The 16,154-nt window shown below is 48.9% G+C and overlaps 1 protein-coding gene across 2 annotated transcripts in view; it reads left to right on the top strand.

The window, feature by feature from the left end:
• The window catches only part of ACOXL (acyl-CoA oxidase like), a 1,650,624-nt gene that overhangs the window by 341,798 nt on the left and 1,292,672 nt on the right, over nt 1-16,154 (top strand). For both annotated transcript variants that reach the window (XM_069606843.1, XM_069606844.1), the window contains one exon: nt 3,531-3,614. In XM_069606843.1, the coding sequence (XP_069462944.1) occupies nt 3,531-3,614 (84 nt within the window). The remainder of the gene's footprint in view (nt 1-3,530; nt 3,615-16,154) is intronic.

Genomic DNA, 16,154 nt, shown 5'->3' with positions numbered 1-16,154 from the left:
GGCAATTGCGAAAGCAGTCCTGGATGGAGAGCCGCGGACGCAGGTTGCCGCAGTTGCAGGTGAGGTCCGGAAGCTCTGGAAATTCTAGGCTAGTGGTAAGGCGGTCCGAGGGCAACCACGAGAGCAGTCCTGGATGGAGAGCCGCGGGCGTGGTGACCGCAGTTGCAGGTGAGGTCCGGAAGCTCTGGAAATCCTGGGCAAGCGGTAAAACGGTACGAGGGCAACCGCGAGAGCAGTCCTGGATGGAGAGCCGCAGAAGACACAGTAGCTGAGAACCAGGAAGACACAAATTAGGTGAAGGAAATTCCTAGGAGCGAGCGCGAGGAACTACACTCGAACAAGGAATTGTGAGCGCATTGTCACGCGCAGAACCGCAGGGGCGTGGCGCTTATCTAGGCGTGCTTGAGCTGCGTCCGCCATGTTGAGAGGGTGTTTGGTACATTCGGGCACGTTGTCAAACGGACCAGGAGGTCCAAAGGGGGCGGTAGCACGATTTCATGACAGCCATGGTGATGACCTTTGCAGGTGCGCTGCATTTGTGCCCCTCTTGCCCCTGAAGCAGGCTGCAGTGAAACTGGCCTGATCCATCCACCAGGAGCGTAGAAATCGCCACTGTCCCATTTGGGAATCATCGCTGTATTTTTGTCGCTGAAAGCCGCAGGGCCACCATATTGCCACACTCGAACCTGCAACTGAATTGGACTTGAATGCCAAAGTTTGGTCCGCAGTGCGCCAGGGGATGGTGAGTAATCGCAACCCTAGCGACTCCATCCATTTTTACGCACGAGTGAACTATTCCCAACTCTTGTTATCGACTCTGCCCTCAAGTGGAGACCCTCCTCGAATAGTGGGAACCTATTCTTCATCGCCTCACCCACCTTCCTGAGTTCCTACAGACCCTTGAAGATACCCCGTTTTTGCCCATTTGAACTACAGCGTGCGCTGGCATTGCATGTACATTTGAGCATTAGGCTCCACTCTTCTTAGGGATTGGACTGCCTCTTAGTTAGGAGTGTGTTGAATGCAGAAGGGACTAGAGACTATTTGCACGGCCTGTTTCCTTCCCCTTTTAGGTTGTGGACCCATTTCGTGCATTAACCCTTTAGACCCAAACGGTCTTGTATGTATGTATGTATTTATGTATGTATGTATGTATGCATGTATGTATTTAGATAGGATTGTGTTGGCTTAATAGTATTACTGTGATTTGATTTGTATGTTAAAACTCAAAGGCCTTGAAATAAATGTATATGTATTTTTTATATATCTTCACCTGACTGGGAGTGATTTGTAAGTGTCCTTTACTCTGTGTGCTCATTGAGTTCTTTAAGTCACCCTCACCCCTCCTGAGACCTAGTCTTGACCGCCGCCAAGGTACCTTGTCTGGCTTGTCCAGAAGATTACCCTGTTCCAAGAAACTAGGCTGGCCTCCTGAACCGCTGCCCACCAGGTCAGAGTTCAGAAATAAATCTTAACATCAATTCATAAACTCTGCATAAAATAACCCCTGGATCTAGGGTCGTTGTAAGAGCTCCTGTGGTGCAAGTTTTGCCTAAGCCGCTCACATGTATGGGCTCTGTTCCTTAATTCAAACGAGTAAGAGCTATGGAAAGCTTATTTCATGTGCTGTGCTATTAAACTCCAAATTTAGTAATACTATATTTAGAATCATCTTTTCCAACATATTTGTAGGAACTGCAAACAGGGTATATTCAAAAGGACAACCACAGGACGGAATATCACCTTCTGAGTCTTCTAGCTCTGAGGCTATATCAGATCACATCAAGTTCAGAATGTTAGAGGGCAACTGTGGTGATGGTATCCTAGGTTAGCGTTCCTAGGTTGCAGAGTCAACTCCCGACCTTAGGGTGGAACAGTGACCTAACTTCAAAGTTTTTTTAGGAGCTTTTTTTCAATACTTTCCTATATCTGCTTATACCATTTAGATAGCACAGGGATCCAACTAGGTAACTAACTGCTATGAAACAATGAGAGAAAGACCGCGAGACCAACTTTTAGAAGAGCAGGCGTTTAAATTTGTCTGAATGTCAATAAATGGTTAATAGGACAGACGTCCTCTGGAGTGCCAGTGTTTCACTGCCAACACACAAAATGAGCCTCCTTTTTGTTCGTACATGCTTGAAGTGAAGAAAATAGACCATATATTTGTTCCAAAACCGCTTTAGATCGGAGGTTCGTTTGTCTCCTTAATTGACTTTCTATACACAAGGCTGGTCATGGTGATTGGCCACAATCACCATAATCCCGCAAATAAACTCCTCATCAGGGACTTCTAATTTATAACATTTCCTTTTTTTAATAAATTCCGACAGTCACTTTTGTACTTCTTGTTGCTTGATTCTGACAATGTAACTCAGTAATGAGAATCACATGCAAAAGTACATTGAAGATACTTTACTGTTTCTTCGTTCTGACCACATGTAGCATCTCTGCAGTAGCTGGAGCAGTGTTGGACTTCTGCAATATGCCACCTGCCACACTTCCGAGGAAACGGATCTTCTGGCTGGAAACAATAGATCATCAAATCCATCAAAACCTGGCTGCACTGGCTCTTTCTTTATTCGCATTTCAGCTTCAAAGCCCCCTAGGAAGATTCCCCTCAACTTTTCATGATCAGAATGCCTCTCAATAGTTCAAATGTCATCCTTGTCCATTATCTCTGCAGAAAGTGGGTTGTGTTGGACTCATGTAGCCCCAGCTTCCTGGAACAGACTCCAGATAGAGCTGTGGGTCCTATAAAACTTACTGGCTTTCAGAAAACAACTCAAGACTTGGTCTCACTACCTCGGCATTTCAGCAGCTAAATAGTGTGTAATTGCCATATTCAGGTAGTTCTTCATGTCCTGGAAATGGTTTTTTACAGTAGTTTAATACACTTACCATATGGTCTTGCTGTTTCAACCATTTTACCAAGATGTATTGGGCAGAATGTTGCCAATGCTAGTACCATTTACAAAATGCCCCTGTTGCAAAGTCCTCTGTGTTTTTGATTCTGGGAGTTTTTTTTTTACTTTGAAACGGTTGCTAAGAGAATAGTCAGTCAGTGATTTAGTATTTCTTTTTGTCACTTGCTCATCATTCAGTCTATCACTTTGTGTCAGGCAGCACTTAAAACGTGTATATTATGCCAGCATATTAAAGAAGAGCTCCCACTATACTATATTCACCACATAACTCTTTTCCATTAGCATACCAACAAACTCAGCAATAATTCTATGCTCCAATGGCCAGATGGGAGAGGATTATGCACCGCAGTGGTCATGCTTACATGCCGCCATACCATTAAAACTTTGGGTCATCCGTGCCTCTGTGGGGGGATACAAAAGTAGAAGGATTTTTAGGCAAACTTAGATTTTGAAAAAACAAATGTAAGGGAACTGTCTGTATTTTCAAATGTTTATTTGCCTTCCTCTATGGTTATGTAATTTTGGGTAAACTTAAAATCACAGATATGTGTTGGGTTTGTAAAGATGTTGAAGGGGATCTCCTTAACATGTGCTTTCTTGCAGGTTGACAAAAAGAAACATTTCATCAACAGAAGCCTTATCATTGGAGAGGTTCTATGTACAGCTGACATGACAACAGGAGTAAAGGTAAGACGTGCAATGTTTTTGTTCATCAAGTCTTTAAAGATGACAAAATATGAACAAATTACATTTAATGTTAGATGTACTTTGAGATGAAAGCAATTTGATTTTCTGCAGGATCCCGGTCTGCTAGTCCAACAGCTGGTGTTGTCTTAAAGGGATCCACCATCTTGGACACAGGATTCTTCTCTTACTAAATGGAGACAATTAGAACAGGCAATGTCCCCTATCCCTCTCTCCCAACTCCCCTCCATGAATTTAAAGACCTATCCCAAGGCTGCTAACTAATAATCCCCTCTCCTGGGGATAAGGACACAATTGGGAGGCACATCAACATCTGCAGGTTTCTTCCAGAATGTCGGTTCTCTTTTGTACTGCCATATTAAGGTGTTAAAGTGGTTTGATGGTGTTCCATACCTAGCCATGCACTCATTGACTACCATGTGGTGCTCTATGGCTAAAACCAGTGACAGGAAGTGCCCTTCCCAAAAGAGAGGCACTTTAAAAAAAACCCTGATCTGATTTCCCTGAAAACAAGAGTTGGGATGAGTGCTTAGCTAAGGTTGCTGTGGAGGACGTTGAAGAAGAGCATCTGTAAAGGTTGGGAAAGGATGCCATACTAGTATTGCCAATATTCTTCCTGCAATTGGATGCATGTATCCTGCTGTCTCAGGGGTAACGTGGGACCTAGGTTATTTTTGTATGTTCTTATTTTACCAATATTTGTGTTAGCCTTTCATCATTGTAGGCCCAATTAATAACGAGAGCATTAAAACATGAGCGCAATTGGTAAATCAGAAAGAAGTGCAAACTACACCTATGAAATTTGTTACATATCTTGGTCCTTGAAGCACATGCCAGATCAGCCGAGCACTGCTATATCTGGGAGAACATTCTTCCCCATATTGCTGCTTAGGTATTGTGTGAGGAAGAGCCAGTAACCCCTGAACCTTGCCCTCAAGAACACCAATTCTCTGAAGACATCTACCTGCTTGTTGCACCATACTACATCTGACATTCATTTTTGCTTCTGGCCAAATCAAGCATGCAGGAGCAGTGAGTCACTTAACCATTAAACAGGCTACTCCAGCAAATCTCCTTGAGGACTTAATCACACATTCAATCAAACCAGCTCTGTAATCGTACACCAAGGGACACCTGGTGGGTCAAATCAGCAATTTCCACACTTTGCCTTTACACTTCTTCCCATAATCACTTAATTATTGATCAGAGCCATACAAAGTGCATAGATCCACCTCTATTCTCACCACTGCTTATTTAATTAGACCAACAAGATCACACTAGCAAGTGCCTACAGTATAACCGCCCATTCAGCAACAGGTCACATGCAAACGTTCTCATCCGATCCCCTGAATTTAGCAAATTTCAATTACTTAAAATGTTGATGTTAGCAAGAATCACATGGTGTACATGCCCAGTATGAGAGGCCTGGCATGAATTGGACTGATCCGAAACTTAGACCCCGTCTCGTTTATCCAAAATCTCATTTTCATCAGTGCGCTGGTCAGAAACCACACATGGGGATTGGTCATCTTCTCCAGTTAGAAGGCACGTACCACCCATAGACTTCCTCAAGGGCTGAGGGTAAAAAGCCTGGCACTGTCCCTCTCACAATTAAGGCTTTGATGATCCTTCTGAAGGTTGCCTAGAGGTAGAAAAGGCAGGTATGTTCTGAGTGTAGCACCCTTAATAATCTGTGAATGTTCCCATGCATGGGTTGACACTTTGCACAGGACACTTGGTAAACTGGCTCCAGGGGCCTGATTGCATGTAGTAGGATTTGATTGCGTCCAGTCTGATCTGAACAGATCTCAGGCCTTCTGAAACGTTGTGGCTTACAAAGCTGCAGAGAACCCTTTTTTCCAATTCCTTTTTATTTAGTCTGATCACAGAAAGAAACATGAAGCATAAGCACAATGATGTTGTGGACCAACTGTTTTGTGTTAGCTAATCCCAGCCTTCCTCCCCCCTAACCCACCTCCCCTCAATAAATCCAAACATAATACAATCACAAAATGAAGGATAAACAATTGCTTTTGCTGTAATTGAGTATGTCCCTTGAGGAGTTAATTAGTGTCTTAACGTCTTTTAAGTTGCAATTTTGAATGCTGTTTATAATAGTCCCAATGAAACAAATTTAGCGCTCTTAGTCTAGTTGGGCATGCCAATATACCCATTTCTTCCTGAGCGTATTGCAGAAATGGAGCCCGTTTGTAGAGGAGCAGGTGGATATGTTTCCCCTACCTCCCGCTCCCTCACCGCCATCGTATTGGAATAGCAGAAGAGCTATATGTGGGACCCCATGGGTTGTCCCAATACCGCATCGACCGTATGAGAGACGATATGCCCTCAGGCAACGATACGTACCCTTGTACTGAAAGAGTGTAAGGGTGTGTAAGGAAGGCATGGTATCAACAGTAAAACAGACACAAGTGACTACAGTTCAAGGGTGTTTATTGAACTTCAACAAGGGTATGATAAGCGCTTATCTAATCCTAAATCTACAGATGGGAGACAGCTACAACCATCAAATAATAAAGCGGTCCTAGTGGTGTCTTGTCAAAAGAAAAGGGCCTATACTAAACAACCTATTGCCAATCCTTACCTCTAAATACAAACAGCGTAGGGAATAATGTCACAAAAAGAAAAGTGTTCAAAATTATATGTCAGGATGTTCAGGCTGCCGGCCTCCCTTTCCCACGTTTTTAGCACTGGACAAGGCAGTTCACTCGAGCGTAGCACAATCTTTGGCTTCTTTAGGACAAGGATACAGTTCAATCATAATATCAGGACCTTCTGTATGTAAGTCTCTTTACTCATCAAAGTCTCTTCTTTCAGAGGGCCTGATGCAACAAAAATGATACGTTATTTTCCTCTTTGGATTTCTACAAGTATTCACTTTAGGTGATACACTATTCACCCGGACCCCCTCAGTCGGGCCCAGATCTCTTCAGTACATTGTTTGTTCCCTTTTGATCCCCCCTCAGTCGTGCTCATATCTCTCAAGCACAATGTTTGCAGGATATTCTTTCAGGTGATTCACGGTTCCCCCCGGAACCCCCTCGGCCGGGCTGAGACCCCCCCTTTTATTTTTTTTACTTGAGTTTTATATTGACATTTTAACCTTCAAACCAATGACCACGTTTAGATATCACTTTGATGCTTTGCCAGTCCTGATTAACAGATGTCCCCTCCCTCCTCCAACCTACCTCCCCCTTATCAAACAAACAATGGTGGTTTCTCGTGCAGCTAAATCGGACAGTTTGATGACTCTTCACTGTTAGACTCCCCATCTGGGGCTAGCATACCCAGTTCTCCGATTCATACTTAGCATCTTGCCCTTCTGGGCGTTGATTCACTACGGCATTAGACCCGTCAAGGGCCACCTACCCCTCTTCATCTGCTCAATCCTGTCCTGTTCTGTTTCGGCGGACCCTCCTTCCTTCTTCCTACCCTCCCATTTACACCATCGCACCCACCTTCCTTACAGGGTCAGAATCACCCCTTCACTAATGCACATGCCATCCCCACTTCTGTCTGACCCCGTCCCGGGCCGTCCTGAATGCACCCACCTCATCATTCACCATTACCGTCAGCTTATCTATCAAACATATTTTGTAATTTTTTCAGCCATTCATTCTTGTCTGGGAGTGTTACATTTTTCGACTTCTGACCCAGAGCCACCCTCTCCGCCCGCAGCATTGCCTCCCACATTCTGGGGTACCTATACGTCTCTAAATCTCTTCGTGGAATTCCCAATAACATTAGCAGCGGGTCTTGCAGGAGTGATTCCCCTATGACCCAGCCATTCACCCCTGTAGGTTTTCCCAATAAGCTTGTACCCTTGGGCAGTATCACCGCATATGTTCTCTCGAACCAATCTGGCCGCACCCCTTTAGGCACACTAGTGACGCCCCTGCAAACAACTTAGATATCTTGAGAGGGTCTCTATGCCACCCCCGGAGTACCTTGAAATTATGTTCCATATCGGCTGTGAAGAGGTTCCCATGAAATGCTATCTTGTATACCTTACCCCACACCTCCTCTGTAAGTTCCTCCCCTGCCAGCTCATTCCAGTATTGTTGAAACCCTTGTCTATTTTTTGTGTCGTTGGTGTTCATAACCTTGTACAGCCTGGACACCATCCCTTTCCGTGTGTTGGTTGAGTCTAATACTTTCTCGAACGGGGTTTGCGGTCACTTCAATTTCTCTCCCTACTGTTGATCATTCAGGAGCCCTTCCACCCGGAGATACTCAAATACTGTAACTTTACCAGTACCCAGGACCTCTAACACTGCTTCATAAGGTAGGAATTCCCCCTCTCGGAACAGCTGTCCCACCCTTTCCAGCCCGTTCTCCGACCAATCTTCTCGGTTATGGAAACCCCTATCTCAGTTTTATAACTGGACCCCAGAGTGAGACCATTGGGGAGTGCCATGTAGGCAGGTTTTCTGTGCGTTTCCCTCCCCCTCCACAGGGACCACAGCACTCCCAGGGTGGGATGGTCAAGTAGTCTGCTTGGTACGTCTTTATGGGGGGCTCCTAACAGTTCCCTCACTTTGACCGGGTGCATGTCCATATCCGATAGGTAGGTCCAGTACGTAGCCAGCACGTCCCGCATGTGTTCCGATAGAAACCTGAGCTGGGTTGCTTTATAATATAGTCGGCAATCTGGAAGGCCGAAGCCCCCCCTCTTCCCTGGGGAGGGTGAGAGTGGATTGTTTGGTCCTCTGGGTCTTGCCCTGCCATATACATTTTTGCACTGCTATCTGGAGCTCTTTGAAGGTGGATTCTGGTACCTTTGTGGGGAGGGCTGTGAACAGATACAAGAGTCTCATTAGAACATTCATCTTTACTGCCGTCATACGGCCATACCATGATAAAATCATTCTGCCCCACTGGTTCAAATCAGCTTTAATGATAGACCGCAACGGGTCATAATTAGCTTTTGCCAGCGCCACCAAGTTCCTAGTCGCTTGTACTCCCAAGTATTGGATTGCTACTTTTTCAACTTTGACTGCTAAAAAGCTATTCACTTGGTCTAGGACCGGGTCTGCTGCTCAAAGTGGCAGCAGCATAGATTTAGAATTATTAATTTTTAAGCCTGAGAACACTCCAAACATATCAATTAGTGAGAGCAGTCCCGGAAGTGTCGATCGGGTGTCAACTAGGTACCCCAAGATATCGTCTGTGAAAAGAATTTGAATTCGACATGTCCCCTTTCAATCTCCTGTATTCTTGGGTGGTTCCTCACGGCTATTGCCAGGGGTTCCATCGAGAGAGCATATATATCTTGTACCCCTTGTTAGGCTAAAGGGGGCCGAAAGCTCCCTGTTATGATATATGATATGATAGGCTTAATACCCAGAGGTTTCTAAGCGCGTTCACCTGCACTCTTGCCATAGGAGCCCTATACAGCACTCCCACCCATTTTCTCATGTGTTCCCCAAATCCCATTTTCTGTAGGAGAACCGCCATATATCTCCATTCCACTCTATCAAAGCCTTTCTCCGAGTCTAGGGAAAGCATTGTGTTCTGACCCCTGTTCATAGTGTATTAGGTCAGTGGTCTTCCGGATAGTATTCGACCCCTGGCGCCCCTTAATGAAACCGACCTGGTCTCCATGGACTAGGGTAGGCATGATCCCCTCCATCCTCCTACCGAGCACCTTCGCTAAAATGTTTACATCTGTGTTCAACAGGGAGATTGGGCGGTTGGAGGAACACTCTGTTGGATCTTTACCCTCCTTAGGTAATACCGCTATAATGGCTCCCATCATTGTCTCGGGCAGGGTGTCCCCCTCGAGAACTGCATTGAAAACCCTTGCTAGGTGTGGGGCCATGGTGGACCGATACAGCTTGAAAAACTTAATCGAGAACCCATCCTCCCCTGGCGTCGTACCTAACTTCATCTCCTTTATTGCCTGGACAATTTCTTCCTCCGATACCGGAGCCTCCAGTCTTTTGGCACTGTCCCGCTTTAGACCCGGTATGGGTAGATTTGTTAGAAAGTCTTCTATAAGGGCCTCATCCCCGTTAAATTCTGATTTGTACAGTCGTTCATAGTACTGTTTAAAGGGCCATCCTATACCCGGGGTGTCATAAATCAGTGCCCCTTCATCAGTTTTTCGTGGCTTTAACCATTTCACTTTTTTGGGCCTCCCTCAGTTTCCATGCCAATATCCTATCTGCCCTAACCCCTTTTTCATAGTATTTTTGTTAGAGGGATAGTCATTTTTTTCCAGTCTTGCTCAACAATAGGCCCCTAAGTTGGGTCTTCGAGGGTATTGGGTCCTCTGACGTATTCCATATCTATGATGGTAATCACCACAGCTGTGCTGCTTCGGAAAATCTTTCGGCGTCTTGCGTCGATGACGTCGATACGCCATCCTTGAGGGCCTCCGTCGAGCCGACGTCACCGGAAGTTATAAGTAGGATGCACGACGCCCGTAGCCTCAGTTCCGTTTTTTTTTCCGCGAATGTGTTCACTTCGGAGATCTCGGTGCGCCTCGATTCTACTGAATCCTGTTCTTTCGGTTCTTTGAACCTGTTTCTTCATTGCTATCGAATATGATGTGTTTGGCTTCTTCCAACCCGCGGTCCGGGTTTAAGAAGTGTCGGGTGTGCGGGTCGAAGATGTCCCTGAGGGATACGCACGATGCTTGCCTCTGGTGCCTCGGGGAGGACCATGATACGGACGACTGTGTCGACTGCCAATAGCTCACTTCGAAGGCCTTGCGGGAGCGTAAGAAGAAGCTGTCGGTCGGTAAGGTGGCCAAGCCCCAGAAGTCGCGTTCCATTGGTCTTTCGACGGACGATTCGAGGGGCGACTCTCCGCATCGTCGTCGTGAGTCCGGGGGTTCTCGGTTTGGGGGTCGGTCCCGCCATTCCTACTGCCTCTTCGAGGCACTCCAGGAAGCGCCGTCACAGGTCGCCTTCCCCGTCCTCTTCCGAGGACTCCACCCGTTGGCGGGTAGCTTGTCCCAACAAGCATTCCACTCCGGAGTGTTAAGACGGATTTCGGAACTCTGTCCTGGAGGGGCAGAGGTTCAGAAGGCCAGCCTAGTTTCTTGGAACAGGGTAACCTCTGGACAAGCCAGACCAATCAGAGTAGCGATCGGGGCGGTCAAGACTAGGTCTGAAGAGGGGTGAGGGTGACTGAAAACCCGCAATGAGCACACAAAGCAAGGACACTTACAAATTGCTCCAAGCAGGTGTTATACTAAAAATATATACACATTTATTACAAGGCCTTTGTAACATTGACCGTAGCGAGAAATCACAATAAAACTCAAGTAAACCAACACATACCAAACCAATACAATATATATACAAATACAAACGAGTCTAACGAGTTAGACGCACGAAATGTGTAGACCACCTAGATGGGGAGGAAAACAGGCAGTGCAAATAATAATTAGACCCCGTCCGCCTTCAGAGGCACCTAACTAAAAGGAAGTCCAAGCCCTACGAAGAGTGGAGCCTTGTGCTCAAAAGTACCTGCACACGCTGGTGCCAACGGGCAAAAAGGGGAGTCTCTTCAAGGGAATCAGGCAGTTTAGTTCGGTGAACAAATGAAGATGAACAGAGCTCCGCGACTCAAGCAGAGCGCGAGTACGGAAAGGCGTGCTGTTAGACACAGCGGGGAAAAGCTATGGGCTCCTGCAGGAGGGCGACCAGTTCCTAGCGATGCTACTCACCGGTCCCCGATGCAAGCAGACCCAGGCTTCTCTGCGTCAGTTTCAGTGCTGGCAGGTTCAGATACGAGCAGGGGACGTCTCGGCGTCGTGTAGATTCCGCAGCAGCAGAAGTTGAGTTGAGGATGTCCCAAACGCAGTGAACCCGCACAGTTTGTTACCACAGCAGGCCAACGGAGCGGCCGTGTGTATTTCAGCCAAATGTACACTTCGAGGGGATTGGGTCATCCGACGTATTCCATATCTATGACATGTAATCACCACAGCTGTGCTGCTTCAGAAACTTTTTTCTGCGTCCTGCGTCGATGACGTCGATGCGCCGTCGTCGAGGAGCTCCTCCGACGTCATCCGATGTGATAAGTAGGACGCACGACGCCCGTAGCCTCAGTTCCGTTTTTTCCGCTAACGTGTTGCTTCATGAATCTCGGTTAACGCCTCGACTCTTTGGAGTTCTGTTCTTCTCGGTTCTGCGAACCTGTTTGTTTTTGTGAAAATCCTTTGTGTGAAGATGTCTTCTACTTCGTCTTCTACCCCGCGTCCGGGCTTCAAGAAGTGCAGTGAGTGTGGGTCCAAGATGTCGGTGACGGATTCGCATGACGCCTGCCTCTGGTGCCTCGGGGAGGCCCACGACACGGATGACTGTATCGACTGCCAGTCGCTCACGTCCAAAGCCTTACGCGAACGTAAGAAGAAGTTGTCGGTTGGTCGGGTGTCCAAGCCCCGGAAGTAGAGGTCTGCGGGGCTTTTGACGGATGATTCGAGGGGTGACTCTCCGCGCCATCGTCGGAAGTCTCGTGGGTCTCCTTCTAGGAGTCGGTCTCGCCACTCCTCAGCCTCTTCGAGGCATTCTCGGAAGCGCCGACACCGGTCGTCTTCCAGGTCCTCTTCGGAGGACTCTGCCCGGCACGTCGCTTACCCCACCAGCCGTGCGACGCCGGAAGAATGGGCTTCCTTCGGGAAGAAAATGCTGGCGATTCTTGAGTCGCAGGGTACTAAGCCGTCCGCACCCCCGAGTGGGGTCGGTCGTGAGAGGTCGAGAGACACCGCTCGCAAGAGTGGTCGGCACGAGTCACGGGAGAGGTCCCGTTCGGACAAGGAGACTCGTTCTCGACGTACCCGTTCCAGGTCCCGGTCCTCGACACGTTCGAGAGGTCTTCGAGGAAGACATCGACGTCTGAGGCGTCAAGGGCGTCGACAGGCTTTCTCGAGGCTTCGGCTCGAGGAAGTCGTCGAAGCTGTCCACGCTCAGGTCGTCGAAGGACACGCTCGGGGCTCCGGCTTAGAGGGCTGTGTCGATGCCGCCGATGCTGGCGGCGCTGCATCTGACCTCGACGCCGATTTCCTCGACGTCGACGCCGATCCTCTCGGCGCCGATGCCTGTTCTCTCGGCGCCGATTCGCTCGACGCCATCGACGCCTTTCGTGTCGGAGGTACCCCGTGGCACGGGCGAACCCCCTAGGAAGGCTCTGGTTAAGAGCAAGCACTCTCGGGTGCCTTCTTTTCGCCACCTGGAATATATTTCAGAGGCGGATGAGGATTCTGATGGCCTGGTTCCTAGTCAGGTTCCAGATGAAATTGTCTCGGGCCATAGTCAGTTTGACGATTTGAGGCAGTCACTGCATGATGCCAGTGGACTGGACACCTCTCCGGAGGTGGAGTTTTGTAGGCCTGAGCCTGGCTCTCATGCCGATTCCTCGTACAGGCGCCTTATGGCTAGGGTTTCTGAGTACTTTTGGATGGTCTGCTCCCCCAGGGGAGTTTGTGCAGGATGATCTAACGGACATCCTTGATGTTGGTCCCCCAACTGACCCGGTACTGCCGTTCCATATGGCTTTACAGAGAAGGGTGGCGGCGGCTTGGACTGCTCCGGAGAGTCTCCCGGCGGTGAGCAGATCCTTGTCGCGAAAATACTGTCCAGCCATTAGCGACCCCTGCTACTTGACCAGGCACCCCACTCCGGAGAGTTTGGTGGTGCAGGCGGCCACGGCCCCGGCAAAGCAGGCGTAGTACCCTACCATCCCTCCTGATAGGGACGACAAACGTTTTGATGGCTGGGCGAAGAAAGTGTTTTCTTCTGGTGGTATGGCGCTTCAGGCGGCCAACTCCATTTGTGCCTTGTCTCGTTTCACACACACTCTGTGGAACTGTGTTGCGTTAGCGGCTGATCATATTCCCGAAGGGCACGAACGGGATGGTTTCCTTGCTATGGTCCAGGATGGTAAGGATGCCATGTGTGAGTCCGTTCAGTCGGGTTTGGACTTAGCTGAATGCGTCAGTAGGTCCATGGCGGCGAGCACCGTGATATGCAGGTTTGCGTGGTTGCGGAAGTCGGGGTTTGCTCCTGATGTGCAGTCCCGGCTCCTCAACATGCCCTTTGACGGTGAACACCTTTTTGGCAGCAAGGCTGACGAGAGCCTTGAGAGGTTGCAGACCTCAAAAGCTGCAGCGAAGTAGTTGGGCGCTGCAGTTCGCCAACCTCTGCCTTTTCGTCCTAGGGTACAGCAGTGGAGGGGTGGTTCCTTTCGCTATTACTCGTCCTTCAGTAAAGCGATAGGAGCTGGCAGTCAAAGAGGCCAACGCAGGGGTACCAGAGGTGGACGACAGGGTACCCGTGGTGCCAAGGCCGCTAGGGCAGTTGCCTCTTTGCCCTCAGCTAACACCGCAGCCGCTCCCACTCAGTCATGAGGCCATGTCCCATGGTTCGCCGGTTGGGGGAAGGCTGGCGCAGCATCTTGTAGAGTGGCAAGCCATTACTTCAGATGTGTGGGTTCTGTAGATCATAACCCACGGCTACTGTCTTCCCTTTCGGCACAGGCCTCGCGACAATCCACCGGGGAACCTCTCTTTGCAGAGTCCGGATCCGCTCCTTGCGCAGGAAATTCAAGCCCTGCTGGAGAAAGGCGCCATAGAACTGGTGCCTGTAGCGGAGAGGAACAAGGGATGGTATTCCCCTTATTTTTTGATTTCGAAGAAAGACGGGGGATTGAGACCCATCATGGACTTGCGCGGTTTGAACAAACTCCTCAGGAAGGACAAGTTCAAGATGGTTACTCTCTCTCAAGTACTCCAGGCCCTTCAGCTTCAGGACTGGTTGGTGTTACTCGACCTCAAGGATGCTTACTTGCATGTGCCGATCCATCCCAAGCACAAGAAGTACCTGAGGTTCGCGGTTGGCGACTCGCACTTTCAGTTTCGGGTCCTGCCGTTCGTATTGACCTCCGCCCCGAGGGTTTTCATGGTGGTTGTGGCAGTGCATCTCAGGAAAGGGGGGATTCACGTCTACCCCTACCTGGACGATTGGTTGATCAGGGCGCGCTTTCCTGAGCAAGTCCTGGATCATTTGTCCGTCACCTGCCACTCCCTTCACAAGCTGGGCTTCTCCTTCAACTTAAAGAAGTCTGACTTGACGCCAACTCAGCGGCTCCAGTGCATCGGGGCAGTGCTCGACACGTCCCTGGGGCAGTGTTTTCCTCCCCAGGTGAGGGCTCTTCACATTCAGCAGATGGCACACAAGTTTCGACATGCCCAGAGTCTCCCGGCATTTGAGTTCTTGAGGCTGCTCGGTCTCATGGCATCCTGCATTCTTCTGATGCCAGAGGCCCGACTGCGGATGTGTCACAAACGTCGGTTATATCCTCTTCTTCAGACGGGTAGGTCTGAAGAAGGTTGTTCTCTTTCCGTCATTCTTTGTTGCAGTGCTGCATTGGCGGCCTTGAGGTTCTGAACCTCCAGGTTAAGGTTTTGGACGGCAGCTACAAGTTCTTGTACTTGCTGCGGAGTTGCCATCTCGGTTTCTAGTGGGCATTGCAAACTGTCACAAACGTCGGTTATATCCTCTTCAGACGATAAAGCAGATTCTCCCCCTTCCCCCTAACTCCTCACCTTCCACTTTCTTCTTGGGTTTTCCTTCCTTGCGTCCTGAAGGCTTCTCCTTTTTTTCATGGAGATAAGGACGCCCTCGATAGGATGCCACCGTGTCGCTAAGATAGGGGCAACGGGGGCAATCCCACCGGGAGCGCCACCCAGGGGAAAAAGCCAAAGGCACAAAAAAACCCTAAAGACTTCCTTCTGGTAGAATTGGCGAAGTTGGCAGATGCGCTGAAGAAAGGTAGGTGATGGATGAGCAGTCCAACCAACCGGCACAGGTTGGGAACCAGAAAGTCCAGCGAGGTACAAGGGAAAAGCAAAGGAAGTCCGGTAAGCAGGCACGGGTCAGGAAAGCAGCAGATCCAACAAGGTACAAGGGAATAGCAAAGGCAGTCCGGAAGCAGGCTAAGGTTGATAGAAAACAAAAAAGAATAGAAGGAAACAGGCGAGGAGGGAAAGAAAAGGAAAAAGGAGCTAGGACAGGCAGAGGACAGGAGAGGAGGAGAAAAGAGGAAAGGAAAGGCAGTAAGCGATACGGGAGGAGGAGGGAAGGAAGGAAAATTCTAACGGGAACAAGGGAGTGGCAGAAAGCAATACCCAGCAAAGCAAGGGTGCTGAGAAATTGGCTAAACTGGCTGACAGCGAGAAACCACAACGGGAGCGGCAGCAACACAGGAAGGAACCCGGAACGTTGCAACGCGTACGTAACCCGGGAGCGATGACCTTTATACTTCCGGCCACATACGCGCGCAACGTCTAGGACGGTGCAGGGATCAGCCGAGCATGGAAATCAATGGCGAACTGTAATGCCAGCGATCCCGCGCCAGCGATTCTATACCCGCCATCGCTGTTGCGATGTGACAGTATGCCCCCTCCTAGGGAAGCCTCCCCCAGGTTTGCCAGGATGAAAGTGATAGAACCTGCAGACTAAAAGTGGGGCATGGACGTGGGAGGCTGGTTCC

The sequence above is a fragment of the Ambystoma mexicanum genome, chromosome 4p, assembly GCF_040938575.1.
Source record: "Ambystoma mexicanum isolate Mex_15411 chromosome 4p, UKY_AmexF1_1, whole genome shotgun sequence".
NCBI lineage: Eukaryota > Metazoa > Chordata > Amphibia > Caudata > Ambystomatidae > Ambystoma > Ambystoma mexicanum.
This window is presented reverse-complemented; position numbering and strand designations above follow the sequence as displayed.